The following is a 20,427-nucleotide window of genomic DNA, read 5'->3' as shown; positions in this document are numbered from 1 at the left end:
TGTCTGTTTTCTTGATATCGGTGTCTTAACACACATTATTATGCAGTTCCTCACTTTCTCTTTCCCTCAATATATATCTTCATCTCTAAATTCCATTTGTTAACTTACCCCTTCAATTTGAAATAGTTTTGTTGCAAACGTTTGTTTATTCAATTGTCCATTGATACATAGAGACGGCAAAAGTTATTAGCGAACTCGGAAATTCCACGTATTGATTTAAAATTTTCAGAGCAAGTAAAAAAAGGAATGGTAGGTAAATCTGTTGAAGATAAAGTCCAGAAAAAATGTGCAGGTACTTTACGCTTTACAAATAGATATTTATTGCACCTACTGTGATTGCAGCGCCTCCATTGGATGAAAGTGTCCTTTTTATAAGTACATATTTAATTTTTATTTCTGAATATTACTCGAGGTACTTTTCCAATCGTGGTAAAACAAAAAAAATTACATTGTGTACTTTTATGTTCTACATCGTCTGATTTTTTTCCACATTCAATAATCTTCAAAGGCCTTCTGCTAAAGCACATGTCTGAGCAAGCTTTGAAGCTTCTTTGAGACTCAAGCATATTTTCTTGGTGTAAGTGATATTGCTCTTTTATTTCTTGGTGTAAGTGAGATTACTCCTTTATTTTAAACTAATCTCCACACTCAATTTATATGAATAGACAGATAAATAATTGGAAATTTAGTGTTTTCATAATTTTTTCTGGGGTTTCAGACAATTTTAGAGGGGGTCTTCACAAGACATTTTGCCGTGTCTCGTTCACCCCAAACATTTGTATTAGTGAGTGAGTAGTCATTCAGGGGCTTTATAGTATATTGATATGAAATAAAAGTCGCAGTAGATTGTATTTACCGTTTCATATGTTGAAATATCATAGCGTTATAAGCTTGTATAGATTGTATTTACCGTTTCATATGTAGAAATATCATAGCGTTTGAAACCCTAATATATTTCATTTGAAATTCCTATGGTCTGTGTACTTCATGTAAAAATAAATCGCCGTGTCTATCAACCGTATTAATATTTGTTTTAGTGTAAGCCCAACTTTTGTATAAACAGTGATTAATTTTTTATTGATTTTTTCTGGTATTATACTCAAACTTTACTTCATTGTCCGCTAATCTGCCAAGTGCTCCTTTGCAAACTCATTAAAACTTATTTACATCGAGTTTCCATTGATGGTCATGTGTGCCCTTTAAAACAACTAATATCTGGTGATATTGTATTGCAAATTATTACCATTGAGTTTCGGTTATAAAACCACGGCAAAAATGACTTGGTAACTGTTACCCAAAGCAGGCCCTCAAAACGGTTTCATTGGCCAACTGAAGCCTTAGTGAATATTTTGGTGACTCGTTTCGAAAGCCATACGCTTTCACCCAGAAACGCCAACCATTTTAGGCCAAAGAAGAACGAAAGTCTGAATCCGCAATTTTGAACGGGAGAATCGTTCAGCAAATATGCGTTCCCCAAATTGGATCCACGGGAAGGGAGGACGCGAAACCGCTGACTCGCCGGCTATCCAAATCTATTTCCCTTGTACGCCGTACTCAAAATCCCCGAATACACGCTCACCCCGTCCCTTACCACACACACACAACGGCCCTTTGGCATATCTCTCTCTCCCTCATAATACCGTCCTTTGCAAAAATCTTAAACAAGAACGGCTGGGTTGCTCGGGATGAGATGAAGAGACTATTCCGGTCATCGCCGCAATCTGTGTAATGGTGCACAGATCGCGGGATTTGACCGCTCTCCATCCAACCTTTGGAAATGAATTCCGGGCGTTATTGATTTGATCGGAGGATGACTACGATGCTCCACTAACTAGAGACTCATTGGGATATTAGTGGGGAATATGAGTGGCGGACGGGAGGCTAGTAAAGCCCAGGGGATTATGTTGCATCGGTCAGATTGGATACAGGCGATGGGTGCGAGGCGGAGGATTTGTCGGGAGAGAATGCGCGGAGCTTGCAAAGGTTTTGACTGTAAGTGGAGGGTAGCGTGGAGGACCCCTGCAGGTGGTTGTTTGTAATGTGTTCGTGCAGCCTGTGACGCTGGCATCTATGCCTATGGGGCAACGGAGGGAGTTCAAAGTGGTGCTGATTGGCGGATACGTCTTCATTTAGAGTTCCGTCTGCAACGCTGCAGGAGAATCTGCATGGGGCTTTTAATAAGGTACTTATCACTCGTGCCTCTCGTGTGCTTGATCGCATTAATCGTGAAAGCCGTGCGTGAAATTTCAATTGCTCTGCCATTGGTTTAGTAGATTTTTGATTATTCTCTCCTATCATCTGAATATTTCTTTTCACCCATTTTTTTTATTTTCTCACCATTCCACTTTGCTTTTCCTGGGTCTCTACGTGACATTTAAAGCTGATATTTTCCTTCAGTTCTGAATGAGGAGAATTGAATTAGGTACTAATTCTATACATTTTTGTGATATCTGGTGGAAAATGAGTACATGTTTGCCAGCAGGGTATTTATGATTCTTGAACATCACATACATTTTAACTTCCCAGAAAAAAGTATTTCCAAACTGGACAAGCTAATATTTTATTAGAAAATATGTAACACACTATATGTTTCTGTGAAGTCACGACTAAAATTTCTTGCTCCATTGCGCAAGTGGCGAGGCAGAATTTATTTAAAATATTCAATTGAACGTACGCACATCACTGAAGAATGACTACATCTGAGGGGCGTGGTTAAATGTGCATTATCTGCTAAGGTATTAGATGAAATATTGGTAGCGCGGCGGTCACCTTAGAATTTGGAAGTCACCTCTTATCAGCGTTTTACTGAGTGAATTAAAGTTTTTTTTCATTTGCCATTTACGTCTCTCATAGGATCTCTAGGATCTTATGACATTGGACTTGGATAATATATTAAGAAGCTTTTGACTATTTCCTTGCGTTTCTTAAATGAGCAATTATCCCTCAATCCTTTTATGAGTAAATTGAAGTGCACTTCATGAAGCATTTTATTTTACTGAAAAAAAATCCCTCACTCTTCATTGCACTGATAATCCTGAAGGCGTCGCAAAAATATACTGAGAATGATAAAAGGTAATTATAAAAGTGAAGTCAATTCTCCCTTACTCTCCAGATATTTTTAACTAATTTTAATTTTAAAATTTCAATTTGATGATCTTGGCTGAGCTACTTAATTCAAGATTAAAACTCAGGGTCTTTGCCTTTAATGGAGTTTTCATTAATTATTTTATCAGGCAGCTATAACAGCGATACTGAAACAACGAAATGTCAATTACAGCACCTTCCTTGTTCTTAAAACGGTTTTTTACGGACATCAGTTCTTTATTTTTAAAGTCGGAGGACCGGAGTATCAGCCGATATTTATTTTATGATTTTATCGTAAACATAAACTAGTTCATTATCTTAGGATGCCCTACCAAGTGACAGATTATCCACCTCGGCCTTAAAAATGATTTTTAGATCGATATTTTTATGGGAATCAAGGACTAGTTATAAAAATGTAACGGTTTATCGAGAAAGGAAATCATGAAGATAATTTTTTCCGAAAGAATGACGCATCAAATGGTAAAAAATTTGTAAATATCACAATTTTTACCTCAAATGGGTTTTTAAATACTCATAGGCATGTCAAGCCTCCCTATATACAGTCTGTTTAGCTCCTCCTCCATGTATAGCTGCTATCAATCGTTTGGGACTCATTTAGACCTGCATAATTGCAGGCGTGCACCATATGCATGTATATTCATATATTACCTCGCATCCGACGCTCCCATGCAGCCATTTCCAATACACAAGCTTGTAATTCTGCCGTACAAAAGGCCTGTCGTGTGCATCTGGTTCACGGTTCGATCGCATCGTCCCTCATGTGTGCCATACAGACTCCCAGAAGGCGCATTGGGGCCAGAAATTTAAGTGTCCATTCCGAGTAGCATAACGTGTTTTAACCGCCACCGGGTCGTTTCAGTAACCTGGAACCGCATTTGTGCCGGAGGGTTAAAAAAAAGTAAATAAAGGACGTAAGTGCTATAAAAATCATCTGTAAAAGTCAAAGACTGCCTCCTCCCTCTAAACTTTATCTCTACTTGTTAAACCAGACTTATGAATTTATGTTCTATCCTCATTTATATTAACCCATTAATGCCCAGAAGATTTTTTTCAAAATATTTTACTTTTTTTGCTTAAATTATGATTAGACATCATATTTGATGCGGGAAAAATGTTTTAAAAATTCTCTACAATTTGCATAGTACTTAATGCTACACGTATCTTAAGATACATCTAGGCACTTAAGGGGTCAAAAATGTACATTATCATTTAATTGTGTTGATGTACGATTTTTCTATATAATTCATTACTCATGCCTTCATCAGTAGTTTTTAATACTTGAATTTGAATTTTTATGCATCAAATAATATAATGTTGAATATTATTATAGTACTATTACGTGAACAATTTACATTTGCATTTTGAAATTTTACAGCAGTGTTACCTTGTATCTCAGTTTTCTATGCCGTAGCCATATCTGTAGAACTGATACATCAAGTCTCATGTAAAATAAGTGAACCACCCTTTTTATTCCTGATTGTTGTCCGGTAATTTGCCAGGAATTGATCGCACAGGTCCACTCCACCCATGTGAGAATTGTATTCTGCCTTATTGCCATTGGAATATTACTTTTTTCTTTTCGGAATCATAATAATATAATAATAATAATTTTATTACTCCATACACAAACAGGAGTTTTCATTTTATTATGCATGCTATTAGTAATCATGGTAACTATGTATTTATCATTATTAGATAGGGTGATTGATTCATCCACCAAACAGTATTCTCCAACGCTTACAATTTTGAAAGTCTTGTTCAAAATCTCAAACAAGGGTTGAACTTTATGTAGCCTATCGTTGCCATCACTCTTCCCATTATAATAATTATATGCCAGATGCAGAAACCTTAAAATTTCTTCAAGCGCGTTCCTTCGCATTGACTGAGAAACTATTTCGATGGTGCAGTTGCGGTATTCCAAACACTTCATAAAACTCTTCGATTTGTACGTACGAAGAATGTACTAACATTTTTAACAATAGCTCAGATAACTTGTCTTGAATTTTTGTGCTGACAGCGTTGATGGTAGAGCTATTTCAGATATGTTTCACCTCTGCTCCATCACTAAGGTACGTTTTCTCTTCTCAGCGGTAAATGGGAGCCCCTATGTTGTTTTCCTGACTTATAGAGCAGGAGCGGTGCAACAAAAGTAACAATAAATCATTTACAAAAGAGACGGATGAGAAGTTTTAAAAGCGCCGATTCCTCCTTATGTCAGGTATATCGGAGACTCGAACTTGAATACGAGGTGCACAGTTTAGGATGACGTAGGGTGGTACATAGTTTCTTTACCAATGCTCACTAAAGTTACTTATTTCCTACACTGATTTCCGGCTTGCAATCTGGATTTCAATGCCAGCGGAAAGTTTAACGAGAGACAAAGTAATCAATCCATTCCACCGTCGGCAAAACAGGATACAAGTGATGCCAGGACAGTGGCGGATACATATGGGGGCGAAGGGGGCGCACGCCCCCTCTTACGTGGCCGCCCGCATTGCCTCACATTGCAGAACTACAATAGCAACTCCTTCATATCATAAGATGGCATTGCCTTATATATATGCGTATCATCATTTTAAATAAAACTTTCCTAAACTTTGCATGTGACTTGATTATTTTTCATTACGATACAAGTAAAGGCAGCTCAATTTTTGCCATTCTTTTCTCTTTGTTAAACATTGGAAACAGCCCAGTTAGCCTACGTATTTAATCTCAAATGAGATTTGTTCTTATTTATCTTGGAAAATAACTTTGTACTGTTTCTCGCCTGTTTTTTTATTACTCTTTATGATATTTTACGAAAAAAGATATTTCAATCATATTTTTAACAACGGTTTTTTAACCCTTAACCTGTGGCGTGCAATTCTTGTTACACTACCAGTGACGTGCGGTCTGCGAGACTGCAGTAAATCAAAAATTAATAAAATGTTGCAACATCATTTTTATTGCTTAGTTTGATGTTTCTTTAACAGCTTAACTATTTAAAAAAGATATTTCAATCACATTTGTTAACAACGGTTCTTTAATATTACACCTTGAAATAAATGGGGAAATGTTGTTGGGTGAAAAAGTGTGACTTCGCACCCGTTATGCCGCACTCTGAATACGCGGCAATCATATGGGATCTAAAAAAGAAATGTTTTAACTGTTAAATTAATAAAATACAAAAGAAAGCTGCGGGATATTTCGAAATATATACTGGCGAACCGAGAAAATTATGCAGATTTTACTGGAACTAGCCTGCGAGCCGCATGAGACTCAAAGGCTGCAAGCTTACCTTTGATTTTTTGAACCATTAAAAACATATATTTTTTAAGCGACGCTAAGAGCGTTATCTGAGACTCAATTGTTTCTATGTTAGGTAGAAACGATATTATTAGATAAAAATTTTGCCAAACTGATGAGCATGGGAATTTATGTTTTACCACGAAAAGAAAAGGAATTTTATAAATGCAATAAGTATGTTATTCACCAGTCACATATCTCCAAAAAAAATCCCCCTTTATTTTTAATAAAAACATGGCGCTCCAATTTACCCGATAAACGCGTATTAAGGTGGCTTTATTGGTAGTGTATAGATGTGGAACATACAAATTTCGTTTTTTTATCATATTGGTCTTGGAAGAGGTTCGATTGATACGCGTGGAATCCCTTAGACTAGATGGGTGGAGCAGTCGATGAAGGCGAGAGAAAGACATGCCTTCCACATCTCCTCTCATTTTTTCGTAAAAATCTATATGACGTGCGGGTGAAGTCTTTGATGCGGGAAGGGCGGAGGGGTGTTTTAAGCCTCGCGCGGCGGCTTTTGTGGCGTAGCGGCGGGAAAGGGGAGGAGAGGCTCTCCGCTGAGGCGAGGGAATAGTCAGTAAAAGTGAAGAAAGGGAGAGCGTTCCTGAAAAGGAGTCGAAAGAACTGTAGCTTTTTAGTTGTGGCAATAGGGTGAAGCAGAAATGGGAAAGGTAAGGGAATGGACTTGGCCGCGGTGGAACCGAGCGAGTACGACTGTGGCAAGAGTAATTTTGTTTTACGACCAGTTTTCCTTCCTGCGGTGATAAATATGTTGGCGAGGGGGAAGCACTAATATCAATTCAAGGGGAAAACTTTTCCATCGTAAGTTATGGCCCACCCTTTCTTTCCCTCTGTAAAAAAAAGACTTCTAGACAGGGAAAACCTCTTTGTAAATAATATGGAGCGTACTTTATAGTTCATTCGTACTCAAAAGAATCTGTTTTATCATCTTCTTGTTTTGAAGCTGATATTGTATGAAAAATCCTATTTCAATTGAAATTGTTAGAAGGTTTGTCAGTAAGACTTTTTTAAAAGATATATTATGCTCATTTTACTCTGCTTATTGCGAATTTCAGTTTCGTTCTACAGATTTGTGGGGCAAGTAAAGTCATTGGAGACAGTTGGATTATTATTGTTTGAACGGAAACGGAAATTATTTTATATGGCCTACCTCTTCCGTATCGAATAATCTTTTTTTTGTGTTTGGCACCTGGAAAAATACATTCAAAATTTTAATTAATTACCCGGTGGAAAAACAAAGGACATTAACTAGAAAATTATTATATTTTCTCTCTGGAAAAAATTGACAAATTATTAAATTTAGAGGAATTTCTGAGCATAAAGTTTATCGAACTTCAGAAATATCGGCGAAAAATTATGATTTCCCACGTTTTCATGCGGATTTAAATCCAAAAAAATTAAGTCAGGCTATCAATTAAACTTTGTTGAAGATCATTGATCATTCCTGTAGAATTAAAGAATACTTATTTGATTATTTACTTATTAAAAGAATAGTTATTTCCCCTTTGAACGAGTCCTTGCGAATTAAAGGCAGGTAGCGAATATGACTACAATAGAGGGAAAAGTTCTAATGGTGAATTCAATTACAGTTTAAAATATATTTATTTATTACTATTTATGCTGCATCTCATTAAATCGAGGTATTAGGAGGCAGTATTGGGATATCTAAACTTAAAGATAATTGACGACGCGGAGTAGTGAAAACGAAATAAATCATTTCGTAATTATAGGGTACATGGATTGAATCGCCATGAATATAAGCATTGACATTCTAACATAGTGGTCTTATTTGTGCATATAAATGGTTTCATGCAAAATATAAGTGATTTGAAGTACTTTTAAACGTTAATTAAAAATAATGCCTATAGAAAACCTTCAGAGTGATATCCATTGTCAAAGTCCCGCCCGTGGTCGTCAAGTTTTGCTCTCTCATTGCTCTGAAAATGTTTGGGACCACTGAAGATAAATGCAACTTTTGATGGACTGTGTCTTTTGACCAGGATTAGTAAATGATATTTTTGGCAGAGAAATAAATAATTATATCTTATCTTACTATACTTATGTTCCATCAGAAAACGTGTGACAATGGTTGATGTTTTGGAAGCAATGTATTCTTTAAATCTTATTATTTTAGTAAGAAGAATAATGCAGTTGATGCTTAGACAATTTCCAGGCAAATTCAGAGAATTCGATCGGCAGTGTTCTGTGAGCAGCTGAAAATGTTGGAACAACCCAAAAGCGATTAGCCTTGGTTTTGCTGGCCATATTTAGCGTTACTGGACGAAACCTAAACAATCCTCAAATATAATGACTTGGTGGAGGTGGAATATTGATTTTTACTGAAGATGGGACCATTTTGATATCTTGACATAACTTAAACGCTGTAAACAGTGACCGCTATAAGCTGCCATTATGCGTTTCAATTTAACTCCATCGATTGTAAATGCAGTCGTTACCACTTTTATGCGCGTCTGTTCCGCCAGGAAACGATTATTTTCATGTTTATCGTAAAAAGTAAACTCTAACCCCTAACAAATAAACTCATCCCCATTAACTGGAGATAGCAGAGAACATTTTATAAGAAAAAATTAAGGTACATTGTCGAGTAGATATAAATTTTGTAGCCGAAGCGAACGCTATGTACTCTGATTTTGATTGATTTTGAGCATATTTGCAATGGAATTGAAAAGGAAAACCTATGAAAAGGACATTTATTTCAATGAATGTGACATCGCCCATCATTTTAAGGCTGCATGGCTAAAGGCTCACGGAAAATCATGGACGTTTTTAGTAGGAAATTTCTTTATGAAAAAAGCATTTAGGTACACACATATAAACAGTATTTTTTTAATTTAGTCACGTACAATTTATGCCACGTAGGTAGGAAACAGAAGCATCTCACATTTTAATGGATTTGAGGAAAACATTTTTTGGTGTCGATTACGTATAGCATTCCTGCATATCAATGCAAATGTTCCAAATATTCATAAATGCCGATATTCAATATGACAACATCAGCTGGGTTCTAAGAAGAGCACTTCACCCATAGGTTATTCAGGAATCATTAATTACATTTTTTTTATGTTGAACATAAGTCCGGCATTAATCAATGAAGAGAAAGACTGGCACTGTAAATTATAGTAATAAAATTTTGATTCAATGAAATCTTTTTGGTCTGTATGTTCACTGATTATTTTTTTGGCTTTAATTGACTTTATATAGTAAGGCATACCTTAAATTCCGGTTTTATTATCCTATTCCACTGCTTAACAGTTTTGGCTGATAGTAAGTTCTGAATACCAATGTACGGGCTGAGTCATTCCCTTAATTATTCTTTTTGTGTTTATACCTTCAACTTCGATAAAAACCAAGGGATGATGATAGTTTCAGTGAAATTCATCGTCTCATAATGTAATCTTAGAAAAAAGAGAGCAACATTTGGGCCAGCATATGTGATACATATGATACTAAACACCTGCTCATCTCTTGCCAATCATGAGGTAAATTCTGTTAAGTATATTCATTCTATACTCTTTTGTGTAACAGTTGGGTCCACTTCATCGGTTTTAATCCTCAGAAAATATTCAGGTCATAAAAGATTTGACTATATGTAACCATTAAAGTTACACTCACCTAGTATTAAAGATTTTTACTTGGACTTGTTAGTTGAAAACAGCTAGGTATGATGACCATACACGAGATATAAATCTTAGTGAATTATTTTATACTACGGAGTACTTACATGGCGGACTTATTAATGTAATGCCCCCATTATTGCATTTTTACGTACTTTTCCGAGCTTCATTTTGTCCTCAAATTTTGTATACATTTGAAAATTAAGATTTTTCATTTCCCATTAATTTTCAATCAATCTAGAATCTATATTATAGATATCTAATGGAAAATAGTGTTTTATAGTAATCCTTTATTCAGTTGAAAGTACCAATTTACTTTTTTACTCAAAGTTAATCCGTCCATTTGATGACAATGAAGTCAAAACGTTTTTTTTTTAAATTTCACTACTTTTGATATCATACATTTAAAATTAGAAGAGTCCGACTGCAAATCATTCAGAGGCCTTATTGACTTCTCTTCTTGCTGCCATTAAGTTTTAAAGCACTAAGAGTTTACTGAGAATGAGTTATTTTCCCTTTAGCTCGTTACAGTGGTGACAGGATGCGATTTCTCTCATCTAACCTGTCTTAGTACCCGTTTGAGATCCTTAGTCTTAACGAAGGTGATGCAGAAATATGATTGCGCGGAAGGGGATGACCGCACATAGGTACATGCGGTCGACTATCTAACCCATTGGTCCATTGCTTGAATGTTGTAGGTACCAACACCCACACGAGTTCCACACACTTGGGTCAATCATCTATTTCTCGAAACTCCCTCTCCCCTCTGATCACTCCCACCTCCATCTTCCCATCCAGTCGTTCATATCAATCGAAGCGCGTCGATAAATCGATAAAGCGTGGCACGTATGTCGTCCTCCCGTTGCGAATTGAACAACTTCCCAACCCCCCCCCCCTCCTCCGCAACCCTTCTCTCTTCACCTCTCCGGGATTTGGCGAGCCAGGATTGGGGCGTTTTTATTCCTCATATTTTTGCGTCTGCGATTGCGTTCCAATGGGTCGGCTGGAGGGGAAAAACGGAGCTGAGAGGAGAGTCTCTTCCAGCGGCGCGGAAGATTATGTCCTCGCACTAAGGAGGCTTCGGTGTAAGTAGTATTGCGGGGAACGCATGGCAATATTGTATCCAGTGACGCTAATTAATGCTAAGCTCAGTAGTCTTCATTAACGGCACCGATGTTTATTTCTCTCTAGGAAAGAGGATTTTCCGTAAATAACTGATCTAATACTCGAATGAGCCCTAAAAAGCAATTGCAAAAATATTTTTGGAGAAAATCTTTGTATGTTTTTAAGTGCCAACGCTAACGTTCGCTAACTCATGCGTGTGATTTAGAGAAATCTTAGAGCCAACTTATTGTTAGTAAGCTGATGGTCATTTCATCGAAAATTGTAAATTGATTATTAGATTCTCATATATGTCGCATTAAATCGAAAGATACATGACGACAGTTGGATAGTTCATCACAAACTTTAGCTAACACTTTTTAACTTTGGCCAAAATAATTTGGTATTTTATATTTGTATAATATTCTGTAGAAATAATTCTCTCAATATTGAAGAGAGAAGTATGCTATTGAGTCTTAACCGTGACAAAGGTGATAATTTAATTAAGGGTACTTTCAATTCAGTAATTAATTCATTTCATTTATCTCTTAGCCTTTGGTTAGCGAAATTATTTTAATTAGTAGTTGAATTTTAGCATAATTTTGCCAAAGTAAGTTTTTATTTTAACAAGGGAGCTCATTTGTTTATGACTGCATTTTCAGAGTTGCGTCTACCTTACTTTGTATCCTATTAAACACCAGAAACCAACTGGATTAGGTATATTATGTCCGTGCAGAAAGGAGGTATAACTATGTCTATTAAACAAATGCATTGTCGTAGGATGAACTTTTCATCTAATTAAGACAGGTTTCTGGAATTACAAATAATATATTCATGATGAATATATCGCAGACTCCTAATTTATCGGAGAAAATATTGTTACTATGAATACAGACGCTAATTCATGTTTTCACTGTAGGCATATTTTTTTATATACCAAATACGTTTCGATTAGAGTAGAAGGTCACGTGTTTAACTATAGTATTTCGCTTGAATTTACACCATTATATTGGTAATTGATTTTAAGTTTATGGTATCAGGTAAATGGTAAATGTAAAATGTATGATATTTTGACTCATTGGTGGTGTTAATCTCAAGTTTTTACATCTCTCTTCAAATTCTGGCTCTGTCAAGAGTGGAAAAAGATTTTCGATAACGTTGGAAAATATTAAATGTATTTTTTCTTGAAATGTCTTCCAATATATTCCAATGAATATCATGAATAGTTTTAATAAAAATATTATCCCGTCATTAAATCTAGGATGGAGGAAGAGAGCATGTAAAATTTTACATATGGTCCGCAATGGCTAAAGATATTTGGCTTTTGAGGGAGGTTTCTTCAGTTCAGATCTCAAGCGTAGATTCATCAAAAACTCGCTATGCGATGAAGGAAGGTATTTGTGAAAGTCACCGACCCGCGGCTTAGTACGGGGTGAGCTCTACCGTCACCTACCAACATTTGCGTTTTACCCATGTGTAGTGAGTTGGTAAAAAATAAATTCCAGAGAATTATTTTTGGTGCCGTTATGTATGTGAGAGGCACCTGAGAATTTGTATCTGGGAAATAAGGTTAGCAATTTATTCCCTGAGCCACCACATATTTTCATAAAAGTCGTTTAAAATTCATTCTAAAACTTGAAAAATGTCTAAATCCTAAAGCTGATTGACCCAAATAGTAATTGCTCACAAAACTTTCTTCAGAAGGAATCTAAGCATTCACAAAACTTCCATCCAAAAGTCGGCAAATGCCTTACAAACATTTTCTGTCTGCAACAAAATGAAATCTACGAATGAGAATCTAACGCGATGCGTTTTTTATTTACAATGTCATGTCCTAAATCCGCTTACATTGGAGCAGGGGCTTGATTCGTATTCCGAACACACATTTTGATCAACTCACGACGGAGGGAAATAAAAACTTCCACACGATCGAAAACGATCAAATCTCATCCCTGCCATTTAAACCAATCGGGAATTCTGGAAACCGCGTCGGAAAGTTATTTCGTTCTTCCTTTATCTCTTATTTCCTTTCCTTAAAGCTCGTTTCGTGGTTCGCATTGCTTCAAAACCTCAACTGTGCGGCACTTTACACATTTGTTTTTGCATTTTCCCTTGAAATTCGTTCAAGCGTTTTCAAGTGTTGAATGATTGAAAACGGATTTTTCTTTGCTTACGCTCCATCTCTCTCTTCCTCAGAAGATAAAAATTAATTTATTTTAGGACTCCATTCCTATGTATTCGATTGAATGTGGAATGAGTTAACTATTCGTGATAACATTGGAATTAGACATTTCTCCCGTGCCTCGAGTTCTTATCACTCTACCAAATCCCTTCATAATTGTAATGTACTTTTGAAGAACTTTGACGTGACGTAGTCATTGCCAATATACAATCTATTGGTTATCCTATGCTTTTATATTTATCATTGCCCGACAGTCCTTTTATCTCGCATTCAAGGGTAACGACTTTTAATTTCTTCCTTTAGTACTTCAAGCAATGAATGCTGTGTTTCAATATGAAAAACCGAGATTAAGATCATTTAGAATACAAATTCATTAAAATTTGGTCCTGTTTTTTTTTCAAGAACTTGTAGTTTTTGAAAAATTGAATTTTAATTCAGTCATTGCACTAGTGATGATATGCAACAATTCTCACTAAAATCAAGTACACTCCGTAGCATTACCACCGGCGGATTTACTAGGGTTGAGTATATGGAATAAAAAGTAAATAGAAATATGAATGGGTGTGTATATTCAACTTCTCGAATATGTTATGTTCCTGTGTTAAACATTTATGATTAAGAAATTATTATTTCTCTTTTATTACATATGTAAAACCACTGTGTCCAAAAAATCATCAGCATCAAAACAGCATCATTGATTAAAATGTTTCGTACGGACCGTTGTTCATGAGGAAATCATTTTTATTACGTATGAATGTTGAATAGTCACCCGTTTTCAACCCATAATCACAGACAAACAGCATATACCACAAAAAACATGGATTCAAAAATAAACTCTAACAATTTTTCACACAGTATTCATTCGAAACACTCAACTTGTTTCGATATTTTAAGGTCATTATCAAGGGGTGATATTATCAAGAGACGTGAAACCGGTCGAGTTTTTTAATAAATACTGGGTTTGGATGCAAAGAAGTTTATTTTTTAATCCATCATGTTACCATTGCACAAAGTGAGCTCGCAAACCATTGATTTCAACACATTATGCAGCTTCATATTCAGTTTTTGCGAAATTATATACAATAATCGAGGGATTCTTCATCATGTTCACTTGAAGACCGTATTCCTCTCCGTTTTCCCACGCCTGACCTAGCAAAAATTTTCTTATTTTGCTGAGGCATCTCCTTAAAACTATCGCAGCCCCTCCCCACCCGATCGCATCCCTTTCTGCGTGCATTCAAGAGCAGAAGGGGCCCAGGGTTCGCCCCTTCCCACACCTTATTCCCCTTAAATCCCCCCATACTCCCCGTCTTCCCCCTCCTCTTGGGCAACGCATCTCCCGCGGCCCATACCAACCGATCCGTTCTGGACGTGATTGGAAATTGTAACGACCTCTTTCCCCCTTTTTATTTAGTGCAAGGCACGGCGGGGAGAGGGGTAGAAGGACCCTAGTGTGTGCTTGTGTATGTGTGTTGAGGTGGCAGTGTGGTGGTAAAGGAAAAAAAGGCCCGTCTTGCTTGTGAGGGAGAGAGATGGAGAAAGGGGAAGGAGGGGCTAAAAAGCCTGGTAGGGATGCGTGTGTGGCAGGGGATGTATGTGTGTACCACCCCTTTCGGAAGGAGAAAGGGAAAAGATGAGTGGTTTCTAGAAGTGGAGTTGTAAGCGAAGGAAGGGCTTTTTTTCTCTGGGAGAGAGAGAGAGACCTGGTGTGAGAATCCCTGGAAGTGAGATGGATGGGGTGGGATAGATGCGGAGGATGCTAGGTGAAGTGGGGTGAAGTGGGTTGAATAGGGTCAGCAGTTGGTTTCAGGAGGAAGGGAGTAAGGTAAAAGGGTGTAAGGAAAGCACAAAAAAATGGGAAGAAATTGCTAAAGGAGCGGTAGCGGAAGAGGCGATGTGTGGGAGGAGAATGGGTTGGAACTGGAAATGTATGGGAAGAAATGGAATGTATGGGGTTTGCACAAAAGGAAGAAGATGGAATGAAGGGATAGCTTGGAGAAGATGGGAGCGAATAGTGGAAGCAATGGAGAGAGTAAGGCAGGATGAATGATTCGTGGAGGGAAAAATTGAATATCAGAAAGGCATAGAGGGTTGCAGAGTGTTACGGGTGCATGGAAATGAATGAAGGTTGTTTCCGTAACAGAAGATAGTGATGAAAAGATGTCGCACCGAAAGAAAGGAGTCAGGAGGAGGTACCAAAGGACTTTCTTGCCTTTGATCGGAGAATATTGAGGAGTGGGCGGATCTTTTTTCATCCAAGTGTGAGCGTTTGATTAAGTGTTTTTCTCTTAATTAATGGTCTTATAAAGAGACAAAGTTCGCTCATTTCTGTTCGTTTACGTCAAAGCAGAATGTAGTATTTATAGAGATAATGAATGCATAGGGATAATGAATGGGAAAAAAGATGAAATATAGAACTCTAATTATGACCGGTACCAAGTATGCATGGAGTAACTATGGGTTAAATGAGAAATATTTCGGGATCCAATATTTTCAAATATAAATATGAGCTTATGCACTTCAGCCGCTACCTAGCAATATTATTTCTTTCAGTACCTTAGTTTCGCTATCATCGTTAGCAAGGAAATCGTATTCTGTGAACTAGACTGGTTGTCCTGTCAAGGTATTTTATATCTTTGCCTATGTAGGTTTCATTAACTTTTATACAAATTTTATTTCATACCTTATCTAATTGATTAGATTTAGAAGACAATTCGAATTTTCAAATAGTTTTTTTTCTAGACTTCTTCAAATTCAAATTCGACTACCAAGAAGGCTAAATTCTAACTGTAAGCTTATACATTATGATTAACATGAATGATGTCTCGTCTTGTGGGACTAATACTTTTCGGAGGTAATACGATCCCTACTGGCGTGCTTATTGGAACTTAAACTGGGACACTCCGTCCTTCGGATGGGACGTTAAACCTCGATTCACTTGGCAACTTCCTTAATGACAGGCTTATGCTGACTCCAGCTTTCTCCTAAACCTTCCTTCCTAAATTTACCTACGGTTAAACGGCTTTAACCGTCACGTCGGTCGCCTCTTCCGAAAGCTACCTACCTCCGATACCTACGGTTTATATTCACTCATGATTCCCAAAAGCAACAGTTTTATGTTTATTTATTCAAGTGCCATGTTTAATTGAACTAGGGGAAGAGGCATTTCTCTTAAAACTTCAATAACGTATCAAGGTAATCAATGTTTTAGAAGAAGGAAAGAGGTTTTCGAATATTTGTCTTCGATGCCAAGTAAGAATCTTTTCCAGCAATGGGCGTGAAAGTGTCTATTAAATGATACGTCACGATTAACAAACAAAATTGATAGATAGGTAGAAAAATATTTATTGTTCAGGAAAAATTCATAAGAACAAAAATAATAATATATATTGCATAAATAAATGACAGTTTGCTATCACTTTAAATAAGAGATAGATGAAAACAATGGTGATAAACTGAAAATTTTCAAGCTACTTTTTCATTGCCGAGACAGTAAATAATCATAATATTTTAGTTAAAATGTTAAACACATGCGCAATTTTAACATCGGTTGGCATCTTATTCCAAATATGACAAGCAGTAACAAGAAAAGATTTACTGTAAACAGTAGTGCGATACCAAGGGAAATAAAACATATTGGGATCAGATGTAGATCTAACCTAAAACAATAAAAAAATAGGCGCTATGCAAAGAAAGTGATATCATGAAATAATGATGGCTAATAAATAATGACTAACATTTAATTTATTCTTAAGAATCTAGGAACATTTGACCCAATGAATTTGATGCTGTTGACGGTTTCTCACTTTAATGTATGTCTTTCTATACTCCTCAAAACTCTTAGCATTCATGAAAGTTTTGAAACTCTAAATTGGTGCTAATGTAATCGTAGCGTTTCATTTATTTCATTCACGTCCTCATCGTTTGATTCCAGGTTACGCCACGACAAGAACGGCGGCGCTTGGTGCCCTCGCAGCCAGATATCAAAGGAGGCCCATGAGGAGTACTTGCAAGTGGAACTGCACACCCTCCACGTGATAACGGGGGCGCAGACGCAAGGCCGCTTCGGCAACGGGCAGGGTCAAGAGTACGCCGAGGAGTACTCCATAGAATATTGGCGCCCGGGGCTGGCCAAGTGGCTGCGCTGGAGGGGCCGCAACAGGACGGATCAAGGGGTGAGTGAGCCAACGCTGCTCTCTACCTCAAACATCGAAGCAAGCCCATTACTGGACCTCAAAAACTTTCCCCCTTTTCATGACTTAGATGAAAGGAACGAGTAGCGTTAGTTATGAGGAGCTTTTTTATCAAGGCATTACTTTGATCTAAAAATACACCACAAGGAGGTGTTTCATCTGTATCTAGTGAGTGTGGTTATTTATTTAACCTCAAAGGTTACTTATGCCCAATTCCTCTCACGTATAAAATAACACTTTCTAACCTAATACAAAAAATAGGTAGCCAACGGAGTTCAATCATTCGTTTTTGAGGAGTCGTAACAGGGACTGTACTTTTGTTTACAAGTCAATGCTGAGGAACTAGTGTAGTTCATTATTAGAACATATTTTTAACTGACTTACAGCTTTCATCTATTCCTACCTAGAAGCGTTAAAATTCACTCTTTATTTCTATTTTATACCCTGTTACGTTTATTTAAACAACTTTGCGTTTGTGGCATCGGAGTATCGAAAGAATACGTTTAATACGAAATAATTCCTTTCACGTTTGACTCTTTATGATCTAGCTTTTGATCTGCTGTTCAAATATATAAAATATATCTGAAATTTTGAAAAAATTAATTTCTTCCGCTTCTGGCGCATATTCTTAAATAAGGGCTCTTCCCAAAATAAATCAGCTAATTTTACAGGAACTAATGTAACGCCATTAATTGAGCCCAAGAGGATCAGCGGCAGTAATACCGGAATAGTTTTAGTCTATGACTGTGATTTAATCAAGCAACTGATTCCCGCTGTACTTTCTCCTAAAACTAAATCTGCCCAAAGGAACCGATTTCTTCTCTTTTTAATTTTTTTATTATAGCCCCGCTGTAAAATATATAAATATTTGTTTTTAAATCATTCGGAGCCTCAATATCCATTGCCGCATGCATGACTTCATAAATTAGAATAAGATTTTTTAAAGAATATTTCCTTGTGTACTAGCCTTAAAACCACGGGGTTGTTTCTTTCCGTACTGTGATCAACGGGAATTTCAAATTAAGTCCCGTGAAAAGTTTGGTCCGAATTGCGTTGCAATTTAATTTCTCCTCTCTCGTTGTGAGGGCGAAAATTTCTTGGCCTTTTCTTTCCACCTAACCCGAAATCAATTTGCGTGCAACGCGGCCCCCGTCGTGTTTGTCTTCTCCTCTTTATATTTTTGGTCACAACTTCTGAAAGTCTCCGCTCGAAGGACGGTCGGAAGCAAAGCGGAGAGAGGGAGAGGGTGGGGCGAGGAAGAAAAAAAAAATAGAGCCATAAATTAAAGTCGTAATTAAAGTAGTTTTATGTGAGTTTCCTCCCTTTACCCCTTTGGACCTCCTTCTTTTCTGAAACTTCTGGGATCAGTTCCTAAAAATGAATGAATTCTGCCTCCCCTCAACACTACGCTGCTCTTTTTTTTCATCCCCTTCCTACTCTCAGGGAAGAGGTCTTTATTAACTTGGACCGTTCCTTGGATATCAGCAGGTACCGACTCTCTTCCACCCCGACCCCTTCAAAGCCTCGCGAAGGACCAGTTTCATCTCATATCCCGAAGTGTTGCCCCGTATTATTTTTTTTTACTTCGTCGAAGCGACATCCTTGCTTTATTGCCGATGCAACCAAATTTTTTCGGGATGGAGAATGCGGCAGTGTCTGTGGAAATATGCTAAATATTTCATAAACTGATTTCCATAGAGCCTAGTTAGTCACGATGACTTATGAAGGCATTTGAACTGATTGATAAAGAGTTATGTGGGTCAAAGTATATGAGTCACATCAAAGCCTTTATAAAATGCCTTTGTTAGTTTCTTAAATTAAGGCACACCTTTTGCAGAGAACTCTAATTTTTGTTCCGAACATTTTTTTTTTTTCAAATCTCACTTAGGTTGGTCATATCTTCTGAATAAATGAGAGTATCATGCTTATGAAAATCTGTTTATTCCTCTTTTAAGATTTTGGTTTATATGCTCCTTTTACTCTAATGCACTTAATTTGCATAAAAATGCAATTTCAGCTGTTTATTAGACTTTCAGTCTAAAATCACAAAATATTCATAAGTTTTCACCGTAGAATAGACATTAGTGTGGTTATTAAGTGAATTTCCTCTCATCCTGGCATTATTAGCATAATATATCAAAACTGTTCATAATATTTTATCTTGCTCGTACTTCACGGTGATGGAGTTTATCATTTTAGCCGTAAACTAATTATTGAATCTCTATGAAGCACGTTCATGATATCCAGATTGAGCGCCTATCCAAGTATAAAGTTAGAATTAAATGTATGCATCACGTAAATAAAGAAGCATCTATCCCAAAGAGTTCTTGAAGGCATTCATAATAGGTAATCATCGTCCATGCAAGCAAAGCAGTATATTGAACAAGCAGTGTATTGAAGCACTTGAAACAACAGCCGATTCCACTGATAAATTTCAAGATAAATATAAGTATCTGCGAATAAATTTATATTTTCAAGGAAATATTCAGTACCGCTCACTATATTGACCTTTGTTAAGTTTTTGATAATTATCATGTATAATATTTTTCAGGCCTTGATACAAAATTAACCCATAAGTACGCTTCTTTACGCTTTATCCTCTAAATATTATGGAATACTATTATATATATAAAAAGAAGCTGGATGAAATAATTACGAGTTAAAATGCATTTTCCGGGTCCGCAAGGAATTCCCTTTGCACTTTGATTTGAGTCGTTTTGCATTAGATGGAACGCAATCTCCGCGTCGAAGACATAAGGCAGCATAATAAAGCACGAATATTGTCTCTCAAACTCGAAGTTCGTTTCACCTGTTCTTCGTTGAGCCCGTAGGGGGTTCGGCGAGAAAATACTGCCGGAATACGAACTTAGTTTGCTTCACGTAATTATCTGGTTGTGAAAAT

The 20,427-nt window shown here is 36.8% G+C and overlaps 1 protein-coding gene across 3 annotated transcripts in view; it reads left to right on the top strand.

The window, feature by feature from the left end:
• The window catches only part of LOC124159493 (discoidin domain-containing receptor 2-like), a 655,398-nt gene that overhangs the window by 447,973 nt on the left and 186,998 nt on the right, over nt 1–20,427 (top strand). For all 3 annotated transcript variants that reach the window (XM_046535354.1, XM_046535345.1, XM_046535336.1), the window contains exon 5: nt 17,267–17,507. In XM_046535354.1, coding sequence (XP_046391310.1) covers nt 17,267–17,507 — 241 coding nt within the window. The remainder of the gene's footprint in view (nt 1–17,266; nt 17,508–20,427) is intronic.

Source organism: Ischnura elegans, chromosome 1 (assembly GCF_921293095.1).
Source record: "Ischnura elegans chromosome 1, ioIscEleg1.1, whole genome shotgun sequence".
Lineage (NCBI taxonomy): Eukaryota > Metazoa > Arthropoda > Insecta > Odonata > Coenagrionidae > Ischnura > Ischnura elegans.
The sequence above is the reverse complement of the archived record's forward strand: the minus strand, read 5'-3'. Positions and strand labels throughout refer to the sequence as shown.